Consider the following 25,703-nt stretch of genomic DNA (forward strand, 5'->3'; position numbering starts at 1 on the left):
GCAGAGGCGGTGGACGCGGCACCAAGTCCGCGTGGGCGAGCGGACAGCGGAGGGCGCGTAGGACACGGGGGCTGCGGGATGCGCGGGCGTTGATGGCGGGGCGGGTGAGGAGGGCAGAACACGGCTACTGTGGACGCCTACAATAGATTCATATAGAGTAGTAGAGATATAGGCCTGGAAAGGGGGAGATTATATAGAAAACACAAACAATACCAAACCTCATGCATAGAAATTGACAGTTGTTAAACCAACAGTGAAGTAAAAAATGTAATAGAACTAAAAAATCTGCTGGTTCCACATTAGCTGCATTGTTCCCGTGAACAATGTGCATTCACTTGACATACAGAATTTGGAAGCTTGTTGGAAGAATAGAAAACAATGTTTTTGTAAAGAAAAAGAAAAAAAAGAAAAACAACATGAAGGATCAGTATAGCAGTTATTTTGTAAAGCTATCGCATGCATATCATACTTAAGCAAGTGAAAGCACATGAAACATAACATAATGGGCTAACGGGAATTTTGGTTTGCATCAGATTAAAGAGAATTATTTCAATTGAGCTAGTGTTGTAGTCAGGGCCGTAACTGTGTATCTCTGCTCAGGTAGAGCAGTTCCCAAATGATCAGAAGGAAAATGCAAACAAAACTCTTAATTAGCTCATTGTTGTCAAATGAAATGTCCAGAATCTGACATGTGAAATATTATAACCAAAATAAGAATTAGCTTCCTTACCATGTACTTAGCATCAATGAAAGGGTCATTCACAGCCACAACTTCAATATCATCTCTGCTGGTTGCAATTCGCAGGACCAACCTACCAATCCGCCCAAACCCTACAGTAACAAGAAGGGGGGAATAACAAATTAGAAATAGGATCTGATATAATTCACCTAGTCCATACTTGCATCCAACTGCAAAGTAACTCAGAAAGCAAAGAATGATTATATTTGCTAGATGTAGTTAGCTAGTGCAACAAATACTCAACCAGGAATAAATTGCCTTTGTAAAACCTTAAAACATGACATCTCAAGTAGTGTGATTGCAGCGCACAGTAGATATTGGTGAGAAAGGCCAGCCAAGCCTAAGACAAAACACATTGACCAGCAAAAGCCCAAGGTGGTCAACGGTCGATCTGTCTCATTCAGATCACAATACAACAGATTCCACGTCATTTTAGTTCCTACAACTGTACATAAAAGAACTCACCGTTGATGTCAATCTTTGTCTTCTCCCCACTCGAATATTCTACAGAGAAACAAAGGAAGAAGAAAATTACAAATCCACCGCAGGCTGCACAACTCACATGAAACGTTTGGTCGGGGAGCACGACAGCTACTTATGTGGCACGGCAGGGGGCGCCTGCGTGGCTATCGCCCTCAGCGGCTCAAGGTTCCTCGCACTTCAATTCACAGTGAGTTAGACGGACAATAGCAATGCCTAAAACTACATTTACAAGGCGACAGTGACTACGACGTTGAAAGCAAGCACTTACGCCGAAGAGGAGGCCCTGACGTAGGGGAAGGCGCAGCCGAAGTGAGTTGAGCCAGTGCTCCTCACGCACGAGACCTACAAGTACAAGCATGACAACCAAATCGCATCAGTGGGGGCACTGCAATGTGCTAGGAATCATAGGTCATTTCGTCAGGGATGAGGATGAGGGCGTTGCAATCAACCAAACAGGAAACTGATGCCCTCCCGAGGGGCACCTGGAACGAGCTCCGGACAAAACTCCGAGTTCCCAGAATTTTTTAAATAAAACTGAATTAGTACGGTGAGAAAACCTCGATTCCCTGAAGCCTGCAGTTTCGCACTCCAAACAAACAACCGGAACGCGGGGGAGAACATGTCGGCCTAGCAAATCTAGGCGCAACAATGAATCCGTGAAAGGAACCTGCGACCCACCCAACCGCGCGAGCGAGCGAGCTGCTCCAGCGAATCGAAAACGATACGGAAGGCGAAAAAAATACCCGACATGCACGCGGAGACAGAGAGCACGGGGGTGTGTACCTTGACGGGGTCGGACGCGGCGACGCGGGATCCGACGACGCGGGATCCGGCGCCATCCCTTGACGGGGTCGGACGCGGCGACGCGGGATCCGGCGGCGATGGCGCGGAGGGGCGCGGAGAGCGCCTCCATGGGTGGGGGTGGGGAATGGGAGCGGGCGGGCGGGCCTGCGCGTACGGTGTGCTAGGGTTTGACCGACGCCGCGAGGAGGGGGGCAGGAGCGAGGAGGTTTTGCCTTTCGGGCTCGGAGGCGAGCGGGCAGCGGAGGGCGGAAGGTGGTGACGCCGCGGAAGCGTTCAACATGTCTGCGTGTGATCGTTCCTCGAGCGGGCAGCGGGGGCTGCCGGGGCTGCGACAGGAACGCCATGCGTGGGAAGGGGATCGCGGGGGCTGCGGCAGGGAAGCGGATGCGGCAGGGACGAGTGCGGGAGGGACACGAGATGCGGCAGGGGAGTTGGATGCGGGTTAGACGCTCTGGATGCGGCAGAACGTGCACCACGGTTGGCTGTGAACGTCTACAATAGGTACTTAATTAGTAGTAGAGATTTATAAGTCCTATATCTATCACTAGGTATATGCACGTGCGTTGCCACTAGAGTTAAAATTAGTATAAAACTGTAACACCCCTGGTGTTACCAGAACTAAAACTTGAGCATGACATCATATGCATTGACATGTCATTATGTTTGTTACACCTAGAATGCATCCTCTAGGTAAAACTTCAAAACAAGCGCGATGTGGTGACTTGAAGTATTCTTAACCCTAGGGTAGGGTACTTAACCCTGGGATTAGGGCATGTAGGTAATGGGAAGCCAAAATGAGTAATACCTCAAAAGTCATTGGAAATATTCATAAGAGGTCAAGTTTGATGGATTTGAGTGGCACAAAAACCCTAGAGTGCTCAAAACCCTAACATGAACCCTAGAAAACCCTAACTTGTACCCTAGGGGGTGATTTCAAATTCTATACACTTTTGGACCAAAGTGTATATATAAAAGTGGTAGAACATAAAAAACCAAGCAACTTTTACATTGGAGAATTTTCAAGTAGTATGGAGAAATTTGTACTTAATTGCAAAAGTCCCAAGAACACCCATGTGTTAAACTCTGAAATTTCAGTGAGATTAAGCTGACTTTGGAGCATTGTATTTCTTAATTCATGAGGATTTTGCCCTAGGTCAATACATCAAACTTGTAGAACCATGATAGGAGTACAACTTCGATTAAGTGACTAAGCATTGGTGTTGTACAAAAATTGGAGATAAATGGACATGAAGTTGGACTGTCAGTCACCACTAAAGACTGAAACTTGGCTTACACCGAGTTCTGATGAACTTTGGAGTCGATTTAAGCTTAGTGAGAAAATGATCAAGGTTCCTATAATCGAATTGGAGCTGGTATATAGAAGATTAACTTTGTTACAGATGGATTAGGGAGTTGCCACATAAAAATTTGAGAGCAAGATCAGGTTCAGCGTATCTCACCGCCGGTGATCTCTACGCCACGATCCTCGCCGACGTCGCGATTCATGCGCCTTGGCGTGTGGATAACGGTCGACGGTGAAAAGATCGTGCGCCTGGATGAACTTGGGGCACTGTTGGCCCTGTCGTCGTAACCACTTGCATCGGCAACGTGGCCGCGTGACCGTCGCCGCTGTGTCGCCGTTTCTTGCGGTTACGCCACGCTCTCGGTCATTTCACCACGATGTCGCAAGTCGTGAAGGTTAGCCAGTGATAGTCATAGGTTCGTGTCCTGTAAATGCCACAATAACGCTCGCCGGTGACTCACCCCTCCCTCCGGCCGCCAGCTTTCTTCTCCAAAATTCGGAGCCACCGCTCTCGGAGGCTATAAATTCAGTGCACCGTTAGCTCCGCTAGGTTGTTACGAAGCTAGAGCACTAGCCCTCGCCTCCGATTAGCCACCGTAGCGCCCCAATTCCGTTCTTCCCCCAAATCGGCCAAAATCGCCGCCGTTAGCATCACGCCGTGGCCAGCCATCCACAGGTTGATTCATAATTCTCTGCTCCATGTTCTAGCTTCCTTTGAGTCTTGTGTTGCTTGTAGGCCCGATTGATTGAACTAGACCATGCTGAATCATCGAAAACACCTCGGTTTTCTCTCGGGTGTCGCCATCGTCGTGGGCAAAAGAACTTGGGCCGGACTAGTTCAATTGAAGGATGGATTAGGATCGCCAGGGTTGGAATTAGGTGTAGACCGACTTAAGGCATCAATGGTTAGGTATTGCGGCCGGTGCAAGCTCGCCGGAGCGCGCAGGCCGCTGTTCACCGTGGGGGACTTGATCTTGTGACGAAATAGAAATCGAGGGGTTTAAGTGTGAATGTCAGAGAGACACATGAATAGTGTCGCGGCTTCTTTACGAGTTTTTCAAATCGCCAGGGATCTCTGCACAAAACCACTGGCGTGGGCGCGCGAGCGCGGGTTTCCCCTGTTAATGGGCCGGCTTGGACTGGATTCAGCCCAACACTATTCATTCTTTTCCTTTTTCTTTTTTCTGCCAGACTTGGACATTTATAGAAAATTCTTTAAAAATGATAAAATCATGGGACCAATTTTACTAGACTCCTAAATTCATCTAGTATTTAATAAAAATAGTTTCAAGATTTTTAGTTTAAACCAGGAATTATTTTGCATTTAAAGATGCCTAAACCTAGCCTTTTAGAATTTTAGAGTTAAATTGATAGCTCCAAAAATAGTAAAACTTTTTGTGTAAGCTTAACATGAGGGTTAAAGCCCTTGGGTAGAATTTGACATGCTTTGGACATTTTTTGGTCCCAAACCTAAGACACTAGCTTTCTAGGATTTAATTGCCTAGTTCTAATAAAGTACTAGCCTAGGCAACTCTAGTGACTAGTGGGTACCGTGTAGGAAAGTTGTATTCAAAATACAACTTAGTGTATTTCTATTATAACTACATATTCATAGCATCACATGAGCATTCATGTATATGTATTGTTATGTATAGAAAACAAAGAAGAAGTGATAGTCGAAGAAGAAGTTGCACCGCAAGCTGAAATTCCACCTGTCGATAACAACTTCTACTTTGATATCTATGGGACAGACCCTGAGCCTCCTACAACACAAGGCAAGCCCCAGTGCGTTTAGCCCGTCCTTGTTGTTTTAAACTCTTATTCACTTGAGATGATGCATTAGGTGATAGGAGTTGAGTGCTAAACAATTACTGCATTTCCTTGGAACTGATTACAATTCCTTGATACCTGTTTTACTTAAAAGTTTTCTGATGCTTAGTCTTGCCTTAGAAAACAAAATGTTTTGTTTTAAACAAAGATGATTCTTCATATGGGATGGGAAGTTTTCAAAGAAAAGACTTGATGGTGAATCCATCATGGTCATGATGGCTTCAACATCGGAAAAGATGTACCTTTGTCAGGTACCAAACTTTGGGTTGTAAATGATAAAGACGAGACCGGGCGGGTGACTTGCACGATAAGGAAGTCTCGGTGTAGTATCTCTGTCTAAGTCGATTAAGGACCGTGTCGATGTAGGCTTGATGATCGAGGACCTTTTAACTGGCCACATGCCTCGTCATGGGTAAGCTTTGCCTCGGTCAGACCAATACCAGAAAGGCCACCACGTAATGGGAGTGGAGAGATGGCGAGAGTAGCGTGTACCCTCCGTGGCAAGAGGCTGGACACTGGTGTATCTGTGCTCTCAGTTGGCGTGAACCCGTTCTGGTCTTGAGAAACCTGGTGGCGAGTTGACATATGCAAGGGTTAAGTGTTACATATGTGATGTGGTTGGAGATCCCTAGCTAGGTATTAATCAATTCGGATCGCTGTTACTTCTCGGACATGAAGACTTGGTCACTGACTTACACGTAGCATTCCAGTGAACTCAAAAGGGGATAAAAGATGGCTAGTGTAGGCCAAGTGCTTGAACTAGGATAGAAAGAACTCTAGATGCAGGTAATGACTTAACCTGGTAATAAAACTGAATTTTTAAGGGTCCACTGTTAGTAAGCATTTCTGAAAATAGAGTCTTTGATTCTTGATCAGCTCTACCTTGAAATCCACAAGCCAGCATATCCTTGAGAGTCTTTTCCTTTGTCGGGTAAGACTTGCGAAAGTACACTCCGTACTCAGGGTTTTCGAAACCATGTTGTTGTAGGTGATGAAACAGCAGAGTTTTGTTGTTTCTGCTCGAAGGTGGTGCCAAAGGAGGAGCCAAATCAGTGAATTTGTCTGTGGGAGGATGTTTTACCTCCCTTATATGTAATAATATGTTATGCACTCAGACACCCGGTATTGTAATAAATACTCTCCTTATATTTTATGAATGTAAATTAAGTTATTGTAATCCACTTTCGCTTATTCTTTACTCCAACTATGTGTGTAATGTTTGTGTGATGGGTGAAGCGCTCTTAGGCGATATGATGATACAGATGACCGAACTTGTCGAGTGATTACATGCATCTACATGGTTGTTCGAGGTCCTTAGGACAAGGACATCTGTAGGTGGGCCTAATACATTGGGAGGTTTCGTGACAAAAACATAGATACAAAAGTTGCCACGTGTGTTAGAATTATAATGATATAAAAAATATGTGTGATAAAATATCACCGTAACACAAATATTATATTGACGATATAAATATGTAATATTATTATAAATACACCGACTAAAATTGAATGAACAAATTTGTTGGAAACAGAAATTTATAGAAATCATGAATGAAAAGTTTTACTACAAGCAACATAAAAGGTCTATTAACCTCTTGAGTTTGTGTAGCAGCATACAAATTATTCGATAAAATGGTAGTGCACAACAATTACATATATTATCATTGACATCAATATCACATAAATTTGTTGCCAACAACCAATCTTCCTAACTATAGTTTCATAATTGTGTTTAGAAACCAGATTAATATAATAAAGTCCCTCTGTTCCTATTTCTAACTTCCTCAAAGAAAAGAATTATCAGTCACACGACATGGCCAGCCAGTTGTTCTTATTGTCTTTGAGACCATGTATCTTGTGCTGTTGTAGCTTCTCGAGAAGAATGCTCTTGATTTCTTCACCGTGAATGCACCAAGCCCGCCAATACCTTGGGAACCTCAACATCCAATAAACCAACAACTGATCAAACAAAACATCGATGACGCGCACTGTGATCAACTGATATATAAAAAACCTCAAAGTTCCAGGGTTCATGAGACAAGTGCACACTTGACCTTAGAGAAACGAACATTGGCCCCAGTCCTCAAAAACGAACATAACATAACCAAACACACCTTTACATTTCAAGCACAATAAGTGCAAAAATAAGAAAAAAAGACACAAATTGAGTCCCATACACCTGTTGGGGGTCTTCTTCTCCGCCGAAGGTCCTCAAAACATAGACACCATCGGCAAAGTTGTCCTGAAGATTTCCTTCTTTCTGCCGAAGGTCCTCAAAACATAGACACCATCGACAAAGTTGTCCTGAAGATTTCCTTCTTTCTGCCGAAGGTCCTCAAGATGGAGACCTCACTTAAAAGCAATGATGGCAAGTGCTAAAGTTGCCATCAGCTTCGGTTTAGACCAAGCAGAGGATGAAAAGACCAGATACACCCTAGTGATTTAAGTTATGCTTATAAACAAATGTTGAAGGTCATGAATGTAATTTTACCCGTGCTGCATCCCATGTCTATAAAAATAGATGAACAGTACCATCGTACTATTCACGCTGAATTGTAATCATTCTCTCGCGTCATTACCTTCGAGCAAGCCGAAGGTACCAATGTAATACAAGTTTTGTTAAAACTCTTATAAATTTGAAGGAATGCTAATAAGAATGTATTGATAATCTGTATCCATTATATTTATATTTATGTATTCTTATTTATTTATGAGATGATGAAGGCATGTCCTTCATGACCTTCGTCCGATGACCATTGATTCCGAGGGGAAACAATGCTTCGGAGGACGAAGGTCCTTTATCTTTAACAATTGTGTTGCCTTGTTCTTGATTCACAACATTTGAGAACAAGTGAACAACATTGACGCCCACCTCCGGTGAACTCACTTCACGACAGTGACAATGGCTTTGCAAGGAACTCAAACCATGGCACCTTCGGCTACGAAGCTAGTGCTCCCAATCACGGGCGGTTCAAGTTCTGAGCCAGCTAAGAAGAAGCAGAAGAAGGAGGCACAAAGAAGGGTACAACATGTTGGAGTTCGAAGACCCTTCATCAAGTCCAAGTGGTCACACATACCAATCACCTTCTCCTAGGAGGACCTTCGGCACAAGGGCTATCCTCATAATGGTGCAATGGTCATATCTTGTGTCATCAAGGGGTTTCTAGTACACAACGTCCTTGTAGACACAGGTAGTGCAGTAGATATTATCTTTGCAAAAGCATTCAGGTAGACGCAAGAGCAGGATGATAAGATACATGACGCAACACATCCCCTATGTGGCTTCGAAGGAAGGCAGATAGTGGCACTTGGTAAGATAACAATGCCGATTACCTTCGGCTATGTTCACAACACAAGGACAGAGCAAGTTTTCTTTGACATTGTTGATATGGAATATCCTTACAATGCAATCATTGGTCAAGGAACATTAAACTCCTTCGAACCAATACTTCATCCAGCATATCTATGCATGAAGATACCATCAGACCAGGGTCCCATAGATGTGCATGGAAGTCAAGAGGCTGCTAGAAGGGCCGAAGGGAACTGAATAGATTCAAAGGCTATTCATAACATAGATGAATCCGAAGCTCATCAACAGTACAAGCACAAAAGAGATATGGTTGCCTCAACAGACCAAGCGAAGCCCATGCTTCTATGTGAAGACATAGCCGAGTAGAAGGTGTTGCTGGGATCTCAATTGTGTGATGAACAAGAAAAAACTCTGTTGAGGTTTTTGTTCAACAATAAGGATGTCTTTTCTTAGTCAGCCAATGATCTTTGTGGTGTCAACAGAGATGTCATTGAGCATTCACTTAATGTAGATCCGGCTATCAGGCCAAGGAAGCATAAGCTTCGGAAGATGTTTGATGACAAAGTCGAAGGTGCAAGAAACAAAGTCAAAAGGCTTCTGAGTGCCAGAGTAATCAAAGAGGTAACATATCTAGAGTGGCTGCCATGTCACACCCGGATTTAAGGGATAAAGTCGGGTGCATCTCATATATGCGCCAAAGAAGACAACACATATAATAACAAAGTGTATAGAGATAAATGTCGTAACATCGTAAAAGTATATATTATATAGCGGAAGTCTTACAAAAGATAAATATAAAGCAAACTAAAGTCCATCCTTGGCGCCATAAAGTCGACTAGGAGACACCACCTAGATCAAGTCGAACTCCTCGTTGTGCGGCTCCTCCTGGGCCACCTGTTCTTCTCCTGTGGGGGTGTGAGGCAGCAAGGGTGAGCTTACATATGTTAATCGCTCAACAAGTTGTGGGGAATAATGTGCATGAACTCACCAAAGGTGGGAGTTCATGTGAAGTGTAAGGTTGATCAATAATAGGGGTTAAAGCTGAGCATTGCTTTTAATAAGTTGGTCAAATTTTATTAGCAGTTACTAAATGTAAGTAAATATCAAACCATAATAAGAGTAGAACAAAATTAATAAATAATCCGATGTAGTGCAAATGACAAATTGAATTTAGTTTCATAATTTAATCATAAGAGAGTTCTGAGCTGCTCATGGCCGCGAGCACGGCTAGTATACCAGTTTTACACTCTACAGAGGTTGTACCCTATACCCACAAGTCATGTTACCCATCTGCCACGGGGTTGTACGGGCCCATACACCTCTACAAAGGAAGCGAGGCGGAGTAACACTACAAGGCCTTTACCTAGTTCCACTAGCTTTAGAAAACCTGCTACAGTTTCTAAGAAGAGCAATGCAGGAATCCCCCGTCTGACCGCCATCGCAGCAAAATCAACCCAGGAACCTCCCTACACGCCTACTCCCCTACTGCCCTTGCCCCTATCGGGTAAGGTAGTCCTCCACTAGCTTTCCTAGTTAGTCAGCCAAGGGCGTCCCATTCCACCCTTGTGCTGGCACGTGTTTCTCAAGTTAAGCTCCATGTTCCAATTAAAAATAATGATCTTGGCATGAACATAAATAAAATAACAGAATAATTGGAACATGGACATAATGTAATATTAATCCCAAAACCATATAGAGCAATAGCAAAACTACCCAAATGATTTAGGGGTAAACAAGGTAAAAGGATAACTAGTCTAGGGTGACCTATTGGGTCCCATCAAAATTAAACCTATGCATTGATAAGTGATAATAAAGAACATTATTGGGTAAAAAGTGGTCAAGGGCACAACTTGCCTTCAATAAGCTCCTGCTCAGCAACTTCTACCTGCTGAACACTAGGATCCTCAGCCACTGCTCTTCTACTCGCCACAATACAAACAAGCATAGTATAAAGAGGACATTAACATCACACCAAACATATATACAAAATACATATTAATAATCTACATATTAAAATAAGATTATAGGAACAGGAATCATTAATTTTGGAGTTATGGATTTTAAGTTATGAATTTCCAAAGGTTTTATGTGCTTGGTACAAGATTAATTAGGATATCAATTTTAATGTGGCTTTCTTATCAAAACAGTGGCACTAATTGATAAGCAATAATATTACAAAATTATAGAAATTGGAATGGATCAATTTGGACTTAATATGACTTTTCTATGAATTAAACAAGTTCTAGGAATTGTTTTTATATTAAAAATTCATTTTCTAAATGATTTTATAGGTTTTATTACTGTCTGGACTGCCGCATCAATTCCTAAAGAAGATAGGGGCTAACTCGCAAGATTTCCTAAGCTCAGGGAACAGGATCCGTGGACTACGGGTTTATTTCCTAAAACCAGAGGGGCCTAATTGTTAACTCGACCGGCCGAAGGGGTATCGTGGGATCCGAGCCATCCGATTACAAACTGGCGACCCAGATTAGATTGGCATGTTTACGAATCGGTATCCTATTATGCCTCCAATCCTAGATCTAAGGCAAAGAATTAATAACACCCTCTCAGTTCTCACCCATCCAATCCCGATCGAACGACCCTCGCGCACTTGGCCGAATCGTTATCTTGCTCCTAACTGTGGCCGTCGATCTTGGATCACACGACCCTGCCTTTATCGTCCCCGCGCGCCCGAGCTGGACGGTGGCGCCTACCGAACCACGATGGCGCCATCACTGGCGTGTGCAATCCACGCCCTAACGCATCAATTTCCCCACTCGAGACGTCCTAAATATTGCGGAGAATGACCCAAGTACATGGGCTGAACTTATAGGGGGGTAAAACATGCGCGCGGCCCTAGCCACGGCGCACGGCGGATCCGCATCTCTGGCGAGCAATTGCCAGGTGACTCTATCCCCATACTCCAATCCAGCAGGATCTACACGATGGTTACGACCTAGTGAATTTGGGAAACCAAGAATTACCGGCAATTAGTCGACGTTGAGGCCCGGCCACAGCGCGCGACGGATCTTGGTGTCACTGCGTCCATAGTGAGGAATTCCCGAAGCTCCCAGAAATCACCCACCAATCGAACCCTCCACACAGCACCACGGAGACGCGACCAATTCTCCAACTGGACCGATTGGAACCCGACCCTCTTGCCGGCGTGAACCGCGACGGCAGCCCTATTTTTCTTGAGTTCACGCACGCCGGTGGTATTGATACGAGCCTCGCATGCGTTTGACTAGGGATGCCAAGGCACCAGGGTGTTAGGATGTGTCCTCTACACTAGCCGGTTAACAGTAACCGGGGTAGGGTTAATCCTAACCGTCTAACCACGCCCCTGATCGGGGGGGCTATCCTAACCGTTGGTTGCAGCCCCCGGTCACACGACGCCATATAAATAGATTAAGGGGGCCGACGGGTTTAGCCAACACTAATCGCTCGACCACAAACCCTAATCGACACTTTGAGAGGAACCGATCCCCTAGGCGCTCGGAGTGACTGGAATCGCTGTGACTATGTCTCAGATCCCTGTTGTCCCATCGGGGTCTGAGATTCCCCCTGCAGGCAACATTGGAGGAGCTGATCCACCGCCGATCAACAACGGGAACCAATCTCCTCGACACCAGCAGGGAGATCGACAAGAAGGAGGAGGCGGGTCTTCGCTGCAAGACGCCGCCGCAATGATGGCTAGGAACAACAACGACGGTATGTATACATGTACCCCTCAGTAGAATAGATCTACTCATCATTGAGGTATTTTAGACACGGATTGGTATTCTAGGGACTTAGGAAACGATCCTAAGCACCAGTAATTCTAACAATGGTATCGGAGCCCACCTAAGAACCCTAGATCTCCTAATCCGCATCGTTTTATGAGATCACAGAAAGGTCTCAGATATATGTGATGAACTCATTTTTTTATCATCATTCATCACACCAGAACAGAGATTAGAATAGATAGAAAGAGTTTCATGCTCTCTGGTTAGAGTTAAGATTTTAGGTCTAGCCACTGTAAAAGACACAGTGCGTCTCGGCCTCAAACCAGAGAGCTCTCACAACTAACTAGGGTTAGGGTTTATGACCTAACCCTAATCGGTTAAGCCGTCAACAGAGACGATGCAAAAGCTTATGATCCAACGATCTGCGGCCAAGAAACAAAGTCAATAAGAAACGCAGATAGGGTTAGGGTTTTGAACTCTAACCGAATTAATCCCAAAACCACACGCACTGTCCAAAGGCAAATATCGTTTTTGAGTTCAAATCTGAGATCAGAAAACGTGTATAGAGATCGGATCAAGTGCGCAGAGCACTGTAGACGCATCCATAGGGCCTCAGGACTAAAGTAACATCACAGAAAAGCTCGAATAATCAGATCCGAGTTCAAATGTAGAAGAAGATCAAGAGACCGACCTTTTTTTTCCCAGCGGTCTGCTGTCTTAGTTTTCTTGTGTTGCTATAAAAAAAAGGTCGCCGGCCAAAACAGAAACATAGAGAGAGTAAAACAGCGGCATGAGAGAAATTAAAAAAAAGGATAGAGAAAACAACATGCAGCGTGCATGCAAAGAAAAAGAGCATGCAGCGCGCAGTGCATGCAAAGAAAAAGGAGGAGTAGCATGCTGCACGTAGGCAAACAGAGAGGAGTGCATGCATGCAGCGCGCAGTGCGCAGCTCCTTTGTTGGCGGCCGGAAGTGTATTGCGGCTGGGAGATAAGAAAAAGAGTTAGGGTTTTCTTCAGGTCCGAGATCTCCGTTTTTTTATACAGCACGCGCTAGAATCTGGGCCGCTCATCTGGCTGGACGGCCAGGATCAGTGCGGGGAGGGGAGCTCGCCCGCCCATGGGCTAGATGCGCGGCCCAGGCCCAGGTTACGGCCTAGGCGCGCGGCCTTCTCTCCCACAGTGGCCATGAGGGCCAGTTGGACCAAGCGCGACTGGGCCGCCAGCGAGTGCGGCTGGGCGCGCGCCCCTCTTCCGCGGCCAGGCCGTATGGGCCGCTCTGCAGTGGGCCTAAATGGCCGAGCAGGCCATTTGGTCTCTCATATTTTTCCAGCAATTTTTTGTAATTCCTGGAATTAGAAAAGCCAGAATATAAATTAGAAAAATAGTACAGAAAATTTCAGAAATAGTTTTTTCCAGTTATAGAAAATTACAGAAAATTTATGGACTATTTTTTATTCCGCTGCGTACTTTGGTACTTTTATTTATATTTTATGCAATTTTTCCAGTTAATTATGAAACCAACGTGGATTGGTTATTGTTTAAATTGCATAGAATTCAGAAAATTTTGTGGTGATTGAATATTTTAACCAACATTGAATATTGTTACCACAATTTAATACAAGTTTATGTTTTTCTAGATCATCCAACGATGATTTAGAATTTTGTGATCAGAAATTTTCATAGATATGGCATGGTTATTATTTGACCAACGTTGAATATTTAATTCATGCATGTTCTATGATTCAGTATTCAGTATTTATTTCAGATGTCCTAAATATTTTCTGTTTTAATTTTGCAAAGGTGCTCATACCGCCATGCTGATTAGCCAGATTGCTCAGATGAAACCGCTAGATGGTAGTAATTACCATTCTTGGCGGGAGGATATAGACATGATAACCACAGTGGGTGAGATAGATTACGCACTGAGGTTTGATAAACCAGTTGAGCCCACAGTGGGCACTCCCAACTATGACCACAGGTGGATGCAATATAGCATCGACAAGGTCAAGTGGGAGAGATCAAATGACAAATGTATGATTATTTTTAAGAGGAGCATCAAGGAGCCTCTTAAGAGTTCCATACCAGAGTGCGAGACTGCCAAAGAATACCTTGAGAGGGTAGCCTCTCATCACCAAGGGTCTTCTAAGGCTTATGCTTGCTCTCTAATGACAGAATTTGTCAATGCAAAATACGATGGAAATGGTGTCAGACCATTCATTCAGAAAATGATATCTATCGTAGCTAAGATAAACAAGTACCTCGGGTCTCCTTTACACGAGGAATTTGTAGTGTTTATGATAATGAAGTCTCTGCCTAAGGAGTTTGAGACTTTTCACATACAGTACAACACCAGTGTCACTGATAAGTGGAATATAGACCAACTCTTGGCACAGTGTGTCCAGGAGGAAGAGAGGTTAAAGCAGACTGGAGACTCTGTCAACCTCATCAAAGGCAATATCCCCAGACAGAACAAGAACTCAAAGAAAAAGTTCAAGAAGCAAGGTAAACAGAATAACCAGGCTTCCTCGAGCAATAATAATCAGCCAAGACAAGGAGGCAGTTTCTCAGTTCCCCCTGATACCTGCCTCTATTGCAAGAAGACAGGTCATTACAAGAGAAAGTGCCCTGAATTCCTGCAGTATCTACTAGAGAGTGGTAAGGACCAAGTTACTTTTGTAAATGAGTCTTTATACTTAGAATATCCCAGTTATTCTTGGTGGATTGACTCAGGTGCAACTGTTCATGTTGCAAACTCTCTACAGGGACTCCGTACAAGCCAAAGGCTCCCAAAGGGCCGAAGAACAATTAGAGTGGCAAATGGAGTTGAAGCAGCAGTCGAGGCCATTGGAGATATACATCTTAAATTAGTTAATGGTTTTGTACTGTTGTTGAGAGACGTACTTTATGTACCTTCCTTGCAAAGGAACCTTATTTCGGTTTCTAGATTAGATGATCAGCACATTCATTGCCATTTTGGTGATAGACAGTGTGTCATTTAGTTTGATAATAAAGATGTTGGTCTCGCCATCCGACGAGATATGCTTTATTTACTTTCGCAAAGTGATGTTGTTAATGTATTAGATATACCAGAAAACGATCCAGCCAGCAGTGGCAGGAAAAGAAAACGAAGTGATGGAGAAACCTCGTCGAAATTATGGCACTATCGTTTGGGCCATATTTCGAGGGGGAGAATAAAAAGTCTTGTTAAGGAACAGATTCTCCATCCCCTAGACTTCACAGACTTAGAGCAATGCAGAGATTGCATTAAGGGTAAATTCGCGAAGCAGATTAAGAAAGATGCTAAGCATAGTACGAGAGTGTTAGAAATTATTCATACAGATATCTGTGGTCCTTTTCCAGTTAGGACAGTAGATGGGTTTAATTCGTTCATAACCTTCACAGATGACTACTCTCGCTACGTTTATATTTATCCTATTAAGGAAAGATCAGAAGCTTTAGACAAGTTTAAATAGTTCAAGGCTGAAGTAGAGAATCAACACGATTTGAAGATAAAGATTGTTCGATCAGATCGTGGGGAGAGTACTATGGGCGCCATACCGAGTATGGCCAGGTCCCAGGACCTTTCGCGAGGTTCCTAAGAGAAAACGGTATTGTTGCTCAGTATTCAACACCTGGCGAACCACAACAGAATGGGGTTGCTGAAAGGCGTAACAGAACGCTAATGGATATGGTAAGGAGTATGCTAAGTTACTCTAACCTGCCATTGGGTCTATGGATGGAGGCTTTAAAAACCGCTATGCATATACTCAACAGAGTTCCTAGTAAATCAGTGGCTAGAACTCCATATGAGTTGTGGACTGGCAGAAAACCCACGCTCAACTACTTCCATATATGGGGTTGTCCAGCAGAAGCTAGAATATTTAATCCTGGACAGGGAAAGCTAGATGAGAGAACCACTAGTTGCCATTTTATTGGCTACCCTGACAGATCGAAGGGTTATAGATTCTACTGCCCTGACAGGCAAACCAAGTTCATAGAAACCAGACATGCCATTTTCTTAGAGGATGACATGATCAAGGGGAGTAAGGTACTCAGAGAGGTTGACCTTCAGGAAAAGAGGATGTATGTCCCGTTTCCGATGGTTGAAGAACCATACTTCTCGATACCCACTGTGGTTCCACCAACAGTCACACCGACTGTGGGTGAAACCCCTGCTGCAAATGTGGCATCATCTAGTGCAACTACTACAGAGCAAGTAGCTTCACCTTCTGCGCATATTGGCCCTGAGCCAGTTGCACAGGATAGTTCAGAAGATGATGATAGTGTTGCGCCAAGTGATGCACCATTGCAGGAGCCCCAGGTAGAATCTGAACCAGAACTAGAACCAAGTCTCAGGAGGTCACAGAGACTCAGAAAATCTGCGATTCCTGATGACTATGAAGTCTATGCAGCAGAAAACATAGAATGTGATGAGATTTATATGAGTGAGGACATTGATACAGAAGGTGATCCCACTACATATGAAGCTGCTATGAGGAGTGCAAATTCATCCAAATGGTTATCATCCATGGAAGATGAATTAGAATCCATGAGAATGAACAAAGTTTGGGACTTAGAAGTCATTCCCCATGGAGCCAAAACAATAGGCTGTAAATGGGTCTACAAGACAAAGCGTGAATCCAGAGGGAACATAGAAAGATACAAGGCTAGACTTGTGGCCAAAGGGTTCACATAGAGAGAAGGCATTGACTACCATGAAACCTTCTCACCTGTCTCAACAAAAGATTCATTCAGGATCATAATGGCACTAGTTGCTCATTTTGATCTAGAGCTCCATCAGATGGATGTAAAGACAGCATTCCTAAATGGAGAGTTAGAAGAAAATGTGTTCATGACACAACCAAAGGGTTTTGTTGTGAGCGGTAAAGAACACATGGGATGTCACTTGACGAGGTCCATTTATGGATTAAAACAGGCCTTCAGACAGTGGTACATCAAGTTTGATCAGACTATAAGAAAGTTTGGTTTCGAGGAAAACAAGGAAGACAATTGCATTTATGCAAAGTTTAGAAAAGGAAAGTATATCTTCCTTGTTCTGTATGTCGATGACATACTCTTAGCTAGTAGTGATAAGGATCTACTAGCGGAAACAAAAGGGTTTCTTTCCTTGAATTTTGATATGAAAGACATGGGAGAAGCCTCTTATGTTCTTGGAATAGAAATTCACAGAGATAAACAAAAGGAATATTAGGACTCTCACAGAAGTCATATATAGAAAATGTACTAAAGAGGTATAATATGCACAAGTGTAATGCCTCGCCTGGTCCAATAGTCAAGGGTGATAAGTTTGGGGAATATCAGTGTCCCAAGAATCAGTATGAGAAAAACAAGATGAAGTCAGTACCATATGCTTCAGCTATCGGAAGCATTATGTATGCTCAAGTATGTACTCGCCCTGACTTAGCTTTTACCACCGGGATGCTTGGACGCTATCAGAAGAATCCAGGCATAGAACACTGGAAAGCAGTCAAGAAGGCTCTAAGGTACCTTCAAGGTACTAAAGGTCTCATGCTTACGTACAGAAGATCTAATTCCCTACAAATAGTTGGCTATGCAGATGCCGACTGGGGAGGGTGTAGAGATACACTGAAGTCCACTTCAGGGTATGTCTTTATGCTCTCTGGGGGAGCTATTTCTTGGAAGAGCTGCAAACAGACAGCGAGAGCATCGTCGACAATGCACGCTGAGTTTGTAGCTACGTATGAGGCAACTGGACAGGCGATATGGATAAAGAAATTCGTACCCGGATTAAGAGTGGTTGATAGCATAGAGCGACCACTGAGAATTTACTGCGACAACGAGCCAGCGGTATTTTTCTCCCATAACAATAAGTCAAGTGGCTCTGCCAAGTACATTGACATTAAGTGTTATATTGTTAAGGAGAAGATTCTAGATCACACCATTCAAGTTGAGCATATAAGAACCCATCAGATGCTTGCGGATCCGCTCACAAAAGGTCTTCCACCTAGCGTGTTTAGTAAGCACGCAGCCGGCATGGGATTAAGGGAGTACCTATGATCTAGAATCACAGGGGCTACAGATTGCAACCTAGTAAAATCTTTCGTTCTGAAGCAGGGGAGCATGTTGTAGTCAATGAGTGCGGTGATACTTAATAGATCATTAGCACGCATTGGTCTTTATGTGTAAACTTGTTAAAGGACGGAATTAATAAAAGTTTGAGTGTGAGATATATAGAGAACAAAGGGGAGATTGTTAGGATGTGTCCTCTACACTAGCCGGTTAACAGTAACCGGGGTAGGGTTAATCCTAACCGTCTAACCGCGCCCCTGATCGGGGGGGGGGGGGGGGGGGGGGGCTATCCTAACCGTTGGTTGCAGCCCCGGTCACACGACGCCATATAAATAGATTAAGGGGGCCGATGGGTTTAGCCAACGCTAATCGCTCGACCACAAACCCTAATCGACACTTTGAGAGGAACCGATCCCCTAGGCGCTCGGAGTGACTGGAATCGCTGTGACTATGTCTCAGATCCCTGTTGTCCCATCGGGGTATGAGATTCCCCCTGCAGGCAACATTGGAGGAGCTGATCCACCGCCGATCAACGACGGGAACCAATCTCCTCGACACCAGCAGGGAGATCGACAAGAAGGAGGAGGCAGGTCTTCGCTGCAAGACGCCGCCGCAATGATGGCTAGGAACAACAACGACGGTATGTATACATGTACCCCTCAGTAGAATAGATCTACTCATCATTGAGGTATTTTAGACACGGATTGGTATTCTAGGGACTTAGGAAACGATCCTAAGCACCAGTAATTCTAACACAGGGCACTTATGGTCCAGCGGCTAGCAGCAACGCCCGAGCGAGAAAAGGGGCACCACGCTAGCCATGCCGGAGATCACGACGAGGTAGACAAGGTGGGCTGGGGATGACGCTGGAAAGTCAGGCCCACAAGTCGGAGGTCATAACGGAGCGGAGGTGGCTGACGCGCAGGACCCAGCTGTCGGCGCGGGTGTGTGGCTGTGCGGACGGGTTGGTCAAATGGTCCGACTTGACTTGAATTCGGCCCACACGGCCATCTTCTCTTTTATTTTTTTCTTTTTCTTTTCTGATTTTATTTTCCTTTTCATTTGAATCTCCAATTTGAATTTGAATCCTGTTATGAGTTTCACCATTTATCAAAATGTACCAAATTCATATATTAGTGGAAGGGAAATATATTCTTATTTATATATTTATTTTATCTCCTTTGTAGAGTATTTTCTTTTCTTTTCTCAAATTCTAAAATTTCACTTTTTAGTCTAAATTCTATTTTGAAAATTAATGATTTTCTATAAAATTTTATTACTGACATATGAACACACAATAAACTCCAGCATGATGCATGGTGTATTTTAGGTGCCTTTTGTTTTTATTACTCACTCTTGCTTATAATTATTCTCTTGTTATAAGGAATAGATGACACACAAGTAAAGAGATCAACTATATTTTCATTGTATACATTTTTGGGTATTACAGGCCAATACTGTGATGGTGAAGAAAGCTAATGGAAAGTGGAGGATGTGCATTGATTTTACAGATCTCAATAAGGCATGTCCGAAGGATGAGTTCCCTTTGCCAAGAATAGACTCCCTTGTGGATGCAACAGCGACCTCAGAGCTCATGAGTCTATTGGACTGCTGTTAAGGCTACCATCAAATTTGGATGAAGAAAGAAAATGAGCCCAAAACAAGCTTCATAACCCCTAGTGGGACCTTTGCTTACAGATGCCTGAGGGGCTCAAGAATGCTGGAGGAAGCTTCAGCAGGATGACTGCTAAAGACCTTTGCTTACAGATTGGCAGGAATGTTCTAACATATGTTGATGATATCATTGTCAAAAGTACCAAGCAAGAAATTCACATAGCTGACCTACAAGAAACATTTGCCAATTTTAGAAAGGCAGGCCTCAAGCTCAACCCAGAAAAATGTGTTTTTGGAGTGAAGAAGGGGAAATTTCTTGGGTGTCTCGTGTCAACAAAAGGAATTGAGGCTAACCCAAACAAGATAGAAGCTATAGTTCATATGGAGCCACCGAAGTCAAGAAAAGGTGCCCAAGGGCTGACAGGAAGGTTGGCCTCATCGAACAGATTTATTTCAAGATCGACAGAAAGGAACTTGCCATTCTTTGAAGTATTGAAGTCAGCCGAAGTTTTCCAGTGGGGACCAACTCAGCAAAAGGCTTTCGAAAAGCTGAAGCAATACTTAATATAACTGACAACATTAAGCCCACCTTCGTTAGGAGCCCCATTGCTGATGTATGTAGCTGCTTCTCACACTGCAGTTAGTGCAGCATTGGTGCAAGAAAAGCAAGATGGCCAAGCGAAGAAGCAAGTGCCAGTGTACTTCGTCTCTGGAGTACTTAGTCCATCAATGAAAAATTACACAGAGTTGGAGAAGGTACTATATGTTGTATTAATGGCCTCTAGAAAGCTTCGACATTATTTCAGTCATACCATATCATAGTACCTTCTTCTCAACCTCTCAAGGATATAATAAGGAACAGAGAAGCCACAAGAAGAGTTGGAAAATGGGCTGCAGAGCTGAATGAATTCACCATAGATTATGTTCATAGATCTTTAATCCAATCTCAGGCATTAGCAGACTTTATTGCTCATTGGACGCCAGGAGCTCAGGACGAAGAAAGAACAAAAGATGACGAAGCTTGGACAATGTTTTATGATGGGTTATGGGGAACCTTCGGCGCAGGAGCAGCTTCCATTCTAATATCACCATATAAGATCAGAACCTGCTACGCAGCCAGGCTGGAGTTCAACTGCACAAATAACATTGCAGAGTACGAAACCCTTCTCTTGGAGCTTCAAAAACTTAAGGCAATGGGAATAAGAAGGGCCATCCGCTAATATGGTTCACAAGTTATCATATGCCACATCGACAAAAGTAGCAAAGCAAGAGATCTGAAGCTTGAGAAATATCTTGATACAGTCCGAAGAATGGAAGCCTCTTTCGAAGGCTTCTCTGTAAAGAATATCCCAAGAGGAGAAAATGAACATGTAGACCTATTAGCTAAGTCAGCGGCAAAGGGGCTCCCATTACCTTCTGAAGTATTTTTTGAAACAATAAAAGCACCTTCAATTGAGCTCATGAGCGAGTAGTGCTTACAATCTCACCAGTGCACAGTGAAGATTGGAGGACTTTGTATCCTTCCTACAAGGCAATTATCATTCGGACGACGAAGCTTATATCAAAAGAATGGAAGCTAGTACAAGGCCTTACGCAATCATAGAAGGAGAATTGTATAAACAAGGAGTTTGTTCTCCATTGCTGAAGTGTTTGTCTAGAACCGAAGGTCGGGAGCTAATGAAGGAAATACATGCAGGGCTATGCGGAGCTCATATTGGGTCTATGCCTTTACATGGAAAAGTTTTTAGACAATGATTTTTTGGCCGAAGGCAGCTTCAGATGCAGCGGATTTAGTTCAAAAAATGTGAAAGCTGCCAAAAGTGTGCCAGAGACCAAAAACAACCTTCGTCTTTAACTCAGCTAATCCAGCCCACCTGGCCATTGCAAAGGTGTGGTCTAGATTTATTAGGCCCACTTCCACCAGCGCAAGGAAATTTAAAATACGTTGTAGTAGCGGTGGAATACTTTTCAAAGTGGATTGAAGCTAAACATCTAGCTACAATCACTTCAACCATGGTTCAAAAGGTTTTCTGGCAGAATATTGTTTATCGCTTTGGTGTGCCGAAGGCCATGACAGTTGATAACGGAACTCAATTTGATGTCGAAACGTTCAAAGTTTTTTGTGACCAAATCAGTACAAAAATACAATTTACATCAGTGAGACATCCAGAAACCAATGGACTGGTAGAACAAGCTAATGGAATCATAATAACAGGAATAATGAAGTCAATCTTCAATCAGCTAAAAGGAAAGTGGCTAGACGAGTTAATAAAAGTGGTATAGAACCACAACACTATTCTCTTAAGGTCAACAGGATTTACCCCATTCAAGCTTTTATTCGGTGATGAAGCAATAACACCGGAAGAAGCAAGAACGAGTTCAATAAAGACCCCAGCTTCGGCAGAAGACGAGGAGGATTGTAAAATAACAAAAGACACCATATAAGGGACTAGACTTCAAGCAATAGATCACATCAATAAATATCAAGCTGAAACGGTAAAATGGCGTGATCGGAAGGTAAGACTAAAAACATCAAGCCAGGACACTTGGTTCTTCGGAGAGTGGCCAACCCGAATACAATGGGAAAACTTCAGCTTAAATGGGTTGGTCCTTTCTTGGTGTTATCTTTGTCAAGACCTGGACCATACAAGTTGAAAGACATGAATGGCAACGACATTCCAAGACCGTGGAATGCAGATGAGCTTCAGAGATATTATGTGTAAAATTTTTAATTTTCTTATTTTTTCCTTATGGCACCCTTTTCCTTTCAAAGAGGGGAGAAAGGTTTTTAATGGGACCATAGGTTGTAATTTTTATTTTTTGTGCAGCCCTATGCAATACAAGGGCCAAATTCCCCCACATGTAAAATGTAAGGATCTGAGATTACACCATCGAGTGTAAAAAAGTATGAAGAAACTCCAAAGTCGTCCCTAAGGGTATGCAGAGCTAGAATGCCACCTAAGTGAAAGGTGAAGAAGCTCCAAAGTCGTCCCTAAGGGGGATGCAGAGCTTAAATGCCACCTAAGTAAAAGGTGAAGAAGCTCCAAAGTCGTTCCTAAGGGGATGCAGAACTTAGCTCCAAAGTCGTTCCCAAGGGAATGCAGAGCTGAACAACCACCTAAGTAAAAGGTGAAGAGACTCCAAAGTCGTTCCTAAGGGGATGCAGTCTGGGTGTGTATTTGCGTGAGTTTTTTTACCTTCGGCATACATTTGCATACTTCATCACATCATCTTTTGCATTCATACAAGCATACATTAGGCATCTGTAGATTCATCATCATGACATAAAGTATAAAGCATTAACATGAAAAGCAAGGGTTTCTGCCTCCAATGAGAAAACACTTCGTATATACGAAGATGCTTTGTCTCAAATGAAATTTCGTTGTATATGAGAGTCGATCTTTGATTTTTCTCAAGAGGTGCTTTGATGTGAACGAAAAGAAGGGAAGGTGTTTTTTGACTTTGGCTCAAAAAGCTACGAGCATTGGTTTCGTCCACAGCAAAGCAGACGACACACGAATGAAAGGTAAAATAGCATTACAAAGCATTTACAAATATTTACAACTATCTGTTCACATTCAATTATAATTCCTTGTCAAATAATACACCTTTCTTGCACAAAGAATTTCCAAAAGTGTTTCTACAGATATTAACAAAAGGAGCTTCTAAACTCTTCTTCAATGGTTCAGACTTAGCTTCGGTTTACTAACTTTCGGCACCATCACCCTGAAGAATGACGATGGCAAGGGTAATGAGGAATATGGTAAGGAAAAACATAAAATAAAAGAATAGAGGTAAAGAGCCATACTTTGTTGAGCAAATTTCGAGCTTCGTTTCCCGCCAACTCTCAGCCGCCCTTTGCCCAGATTTGGGTGATAAACCTGTTGCCTATGCTTCAAGTTTTGGCTGGAATATCAACTAGGTCCGATGATGAAAGGCTAGAATTTGGCCTGTTAACAGCCCTTGCATGGTTGCACCCGGCTTTTATGAAAGCGGTGACCGTACCACGAGAAGCCACTAGCGCACAGAAGTCACTGTGGCCAGTTATGACTTCGTCGAGGACGTCAACCTCTTTCTCGACGCATTCAAATGCTCCGGGGATATCTTCGGCAGAGAGATTAGCTTCTTCGGATGCAGCTCCAACTGAATTGAATATACTCTTTAATCGAGAAGTGCATCGGGTTGCAAAGTTAAAACATTTATCCTTAAGGGTTTTGAGTGCTTCACTTAGCTTCGGGTTCTTTTAAGCCTCAACCTTGATTGTCGTATTCAAAGCTTCAGTTTCACGGTTGAATCGGCTAGAGTTCTCTTCCAAAAGTATATGAGTCTCCCTCAACTCTTTGTTTAATTTCTCATTTTGAGCCTGAGCTTTGGCAAGTGATCCTTCGGCTGAATGCAGCAAAGCATCTTTTTCTCTCAAAGAATCTTCAAGTTTCTTGATTTTATCTTTGAAACCCTTGACAACAATTTCATTCTTTCTGTCTTCGTCATCTTGTTGCATTTTCAAAGCTTTGCTTAGCAATAAACTCTGTAAAAATGAATTAAAGTTAGAATACCTAAATCAACACGAAGATATCAATGGTAACTTGCAAAGGAGCCTTACTTTGAAGTTCGAGTAAAATAAATTGTCGATGATGTGCTGGCGTCTGTAGTAGCTGATATCTTTTTCAAGCTTCGGGAATCCAATGCTCTTGGACAGGGTGCTTATAATTTTAGCACCGGCACGGTCGCGAATGCATCCCACAATTTCTTCATCGACCCCGCCGAAGAGCATTGATCCAGGCTGGTAGCCGCAGGAGATAGCAAATTCCTTTAGTTATGATATGTCCTCTTCGGAGAGCTGTTGGCCGCCCAAGTGCCGTAGGTCGAAATTTGCACTTTCCGAAGAGGTTTCTTCAATTTTCTTCCCCTTAGCAGAAACTGTTGCGGTTACATCTTTCTCCACAACCACATCTGATATAAGTTTGTCAATTTCCGACAGGGTGGTTGTGAGATTTTCATCTTTATCTGTGACGGTAGCTTCGACATCACTGGATTTAGTAATTTTGTCTACCGAAGCTGAGGGCGGGGTCTGTTCAATGGCTTCCAGTATATTCATCATATATCGCTTCTTCTGCCCCTCGTTTTCCCCTCGGTAGCCGAAGAGATTTCCCTTGTCTGCAAGAGGCTAGTCAGTTCAAACCTTAAAGGACTTAGCAGTGCAAATGGGAAAGACTTAGTCATTACCTTCAAAATATCCGAGACTTCAGCATCAGAAGATGAAGAAGGTCTCGTAGTCTGCTTCGGCACATCTTGCATGTTCGTCTTCTCAGAGGATATCTCAGCAAGCTTCCATTTTTTGGGAGCCAATACTTTCGGCTCTGATATAGTTTTTCGCTTCTTCAAAGCCTCTTGGTCTTCTTTAACCGATCGGATAGCCTGCCTACTTAGAACACTGACAATCCTCTTCCTCTTGACTCCTCTAGCCCCTTCATCAAGCCTTCCGTACTCAGAATACTCAGAGCATCCATCACACGGTTCAACCTTCTCTTTGGGCGGGTGTCGAAGGCAGCAGTCATTAACTGATCTTCTTTCTTTGTATAGTTTCCAAGAATTTCATTGCACATGGTTTCTATCAAGTCTAAGCATTCAGTGCATGGTCCTTTAAATATTTTCTGAAACTTGAAACGATATGGCAGACGGACAAGCTCATACTTCTTCCCCTCTTCTCTCTTCTTCGGCATTCCCCAGTAGCCAGAAGCTGGGAATGTCCGGTTTGCCAGATATTCTTGTACCAAATCTCTCGTGTTGATATGCTCAGCCACGACACTAAATTCCACTTCGGCTAGCTGGCAAGGAGACCCC

The 25,703-nt window shown here is 43.4% G+C and overlaps 1 protein-coding gene across 1 annotated transcript; it reads right to left on the reverse strand.

The window, feature by feature from the left end:
* Positions 1-519: 519 nt before the first annotated feature.
* On the reverse strand, positions 520-2,135 carry LOC103632492 (glyceraldehyde-3-phosphate dehydrogenase GAPCP2, chloroplastic). The gene is made up of 6 exons (XM_020541578.1): positions 2,006-2,135; positions 1,890-1,921; positions 1,491-1,564; positions 1,339-1,391; positions 1,205-1,243; positions 520-831 (listed from the first exon to the last, which is right to left on the reverse strand). The coding sequence occupies exons 1-6, from the start codon at positions 2,133-2,135 to the stop codon at positions 665-667; spliced, it is 495 nt and encodes a 164-aa protein (XP_020397167.1). The 3' UTR covers positions 520-664.
* Positions 2,136-25,703: the final 23,568 nt, after the last annotated feature.

The sequence above is a fragment of the Zea mays genome, chromosome 7 (assembly GCF_902167145.1).
Source record: "Zea mays cultivar B73 chromosome 7, Zm-B73-REFERENCE-NAM-5.0, whole genome shotgun sequence".
Taxonomy (NCBI): domain Eukaryota; kingdom Viridiplantae; phylum Streptophyta; class Magnoliopsida; order Poales; family Poaceae; genus Zea; species Zea mays.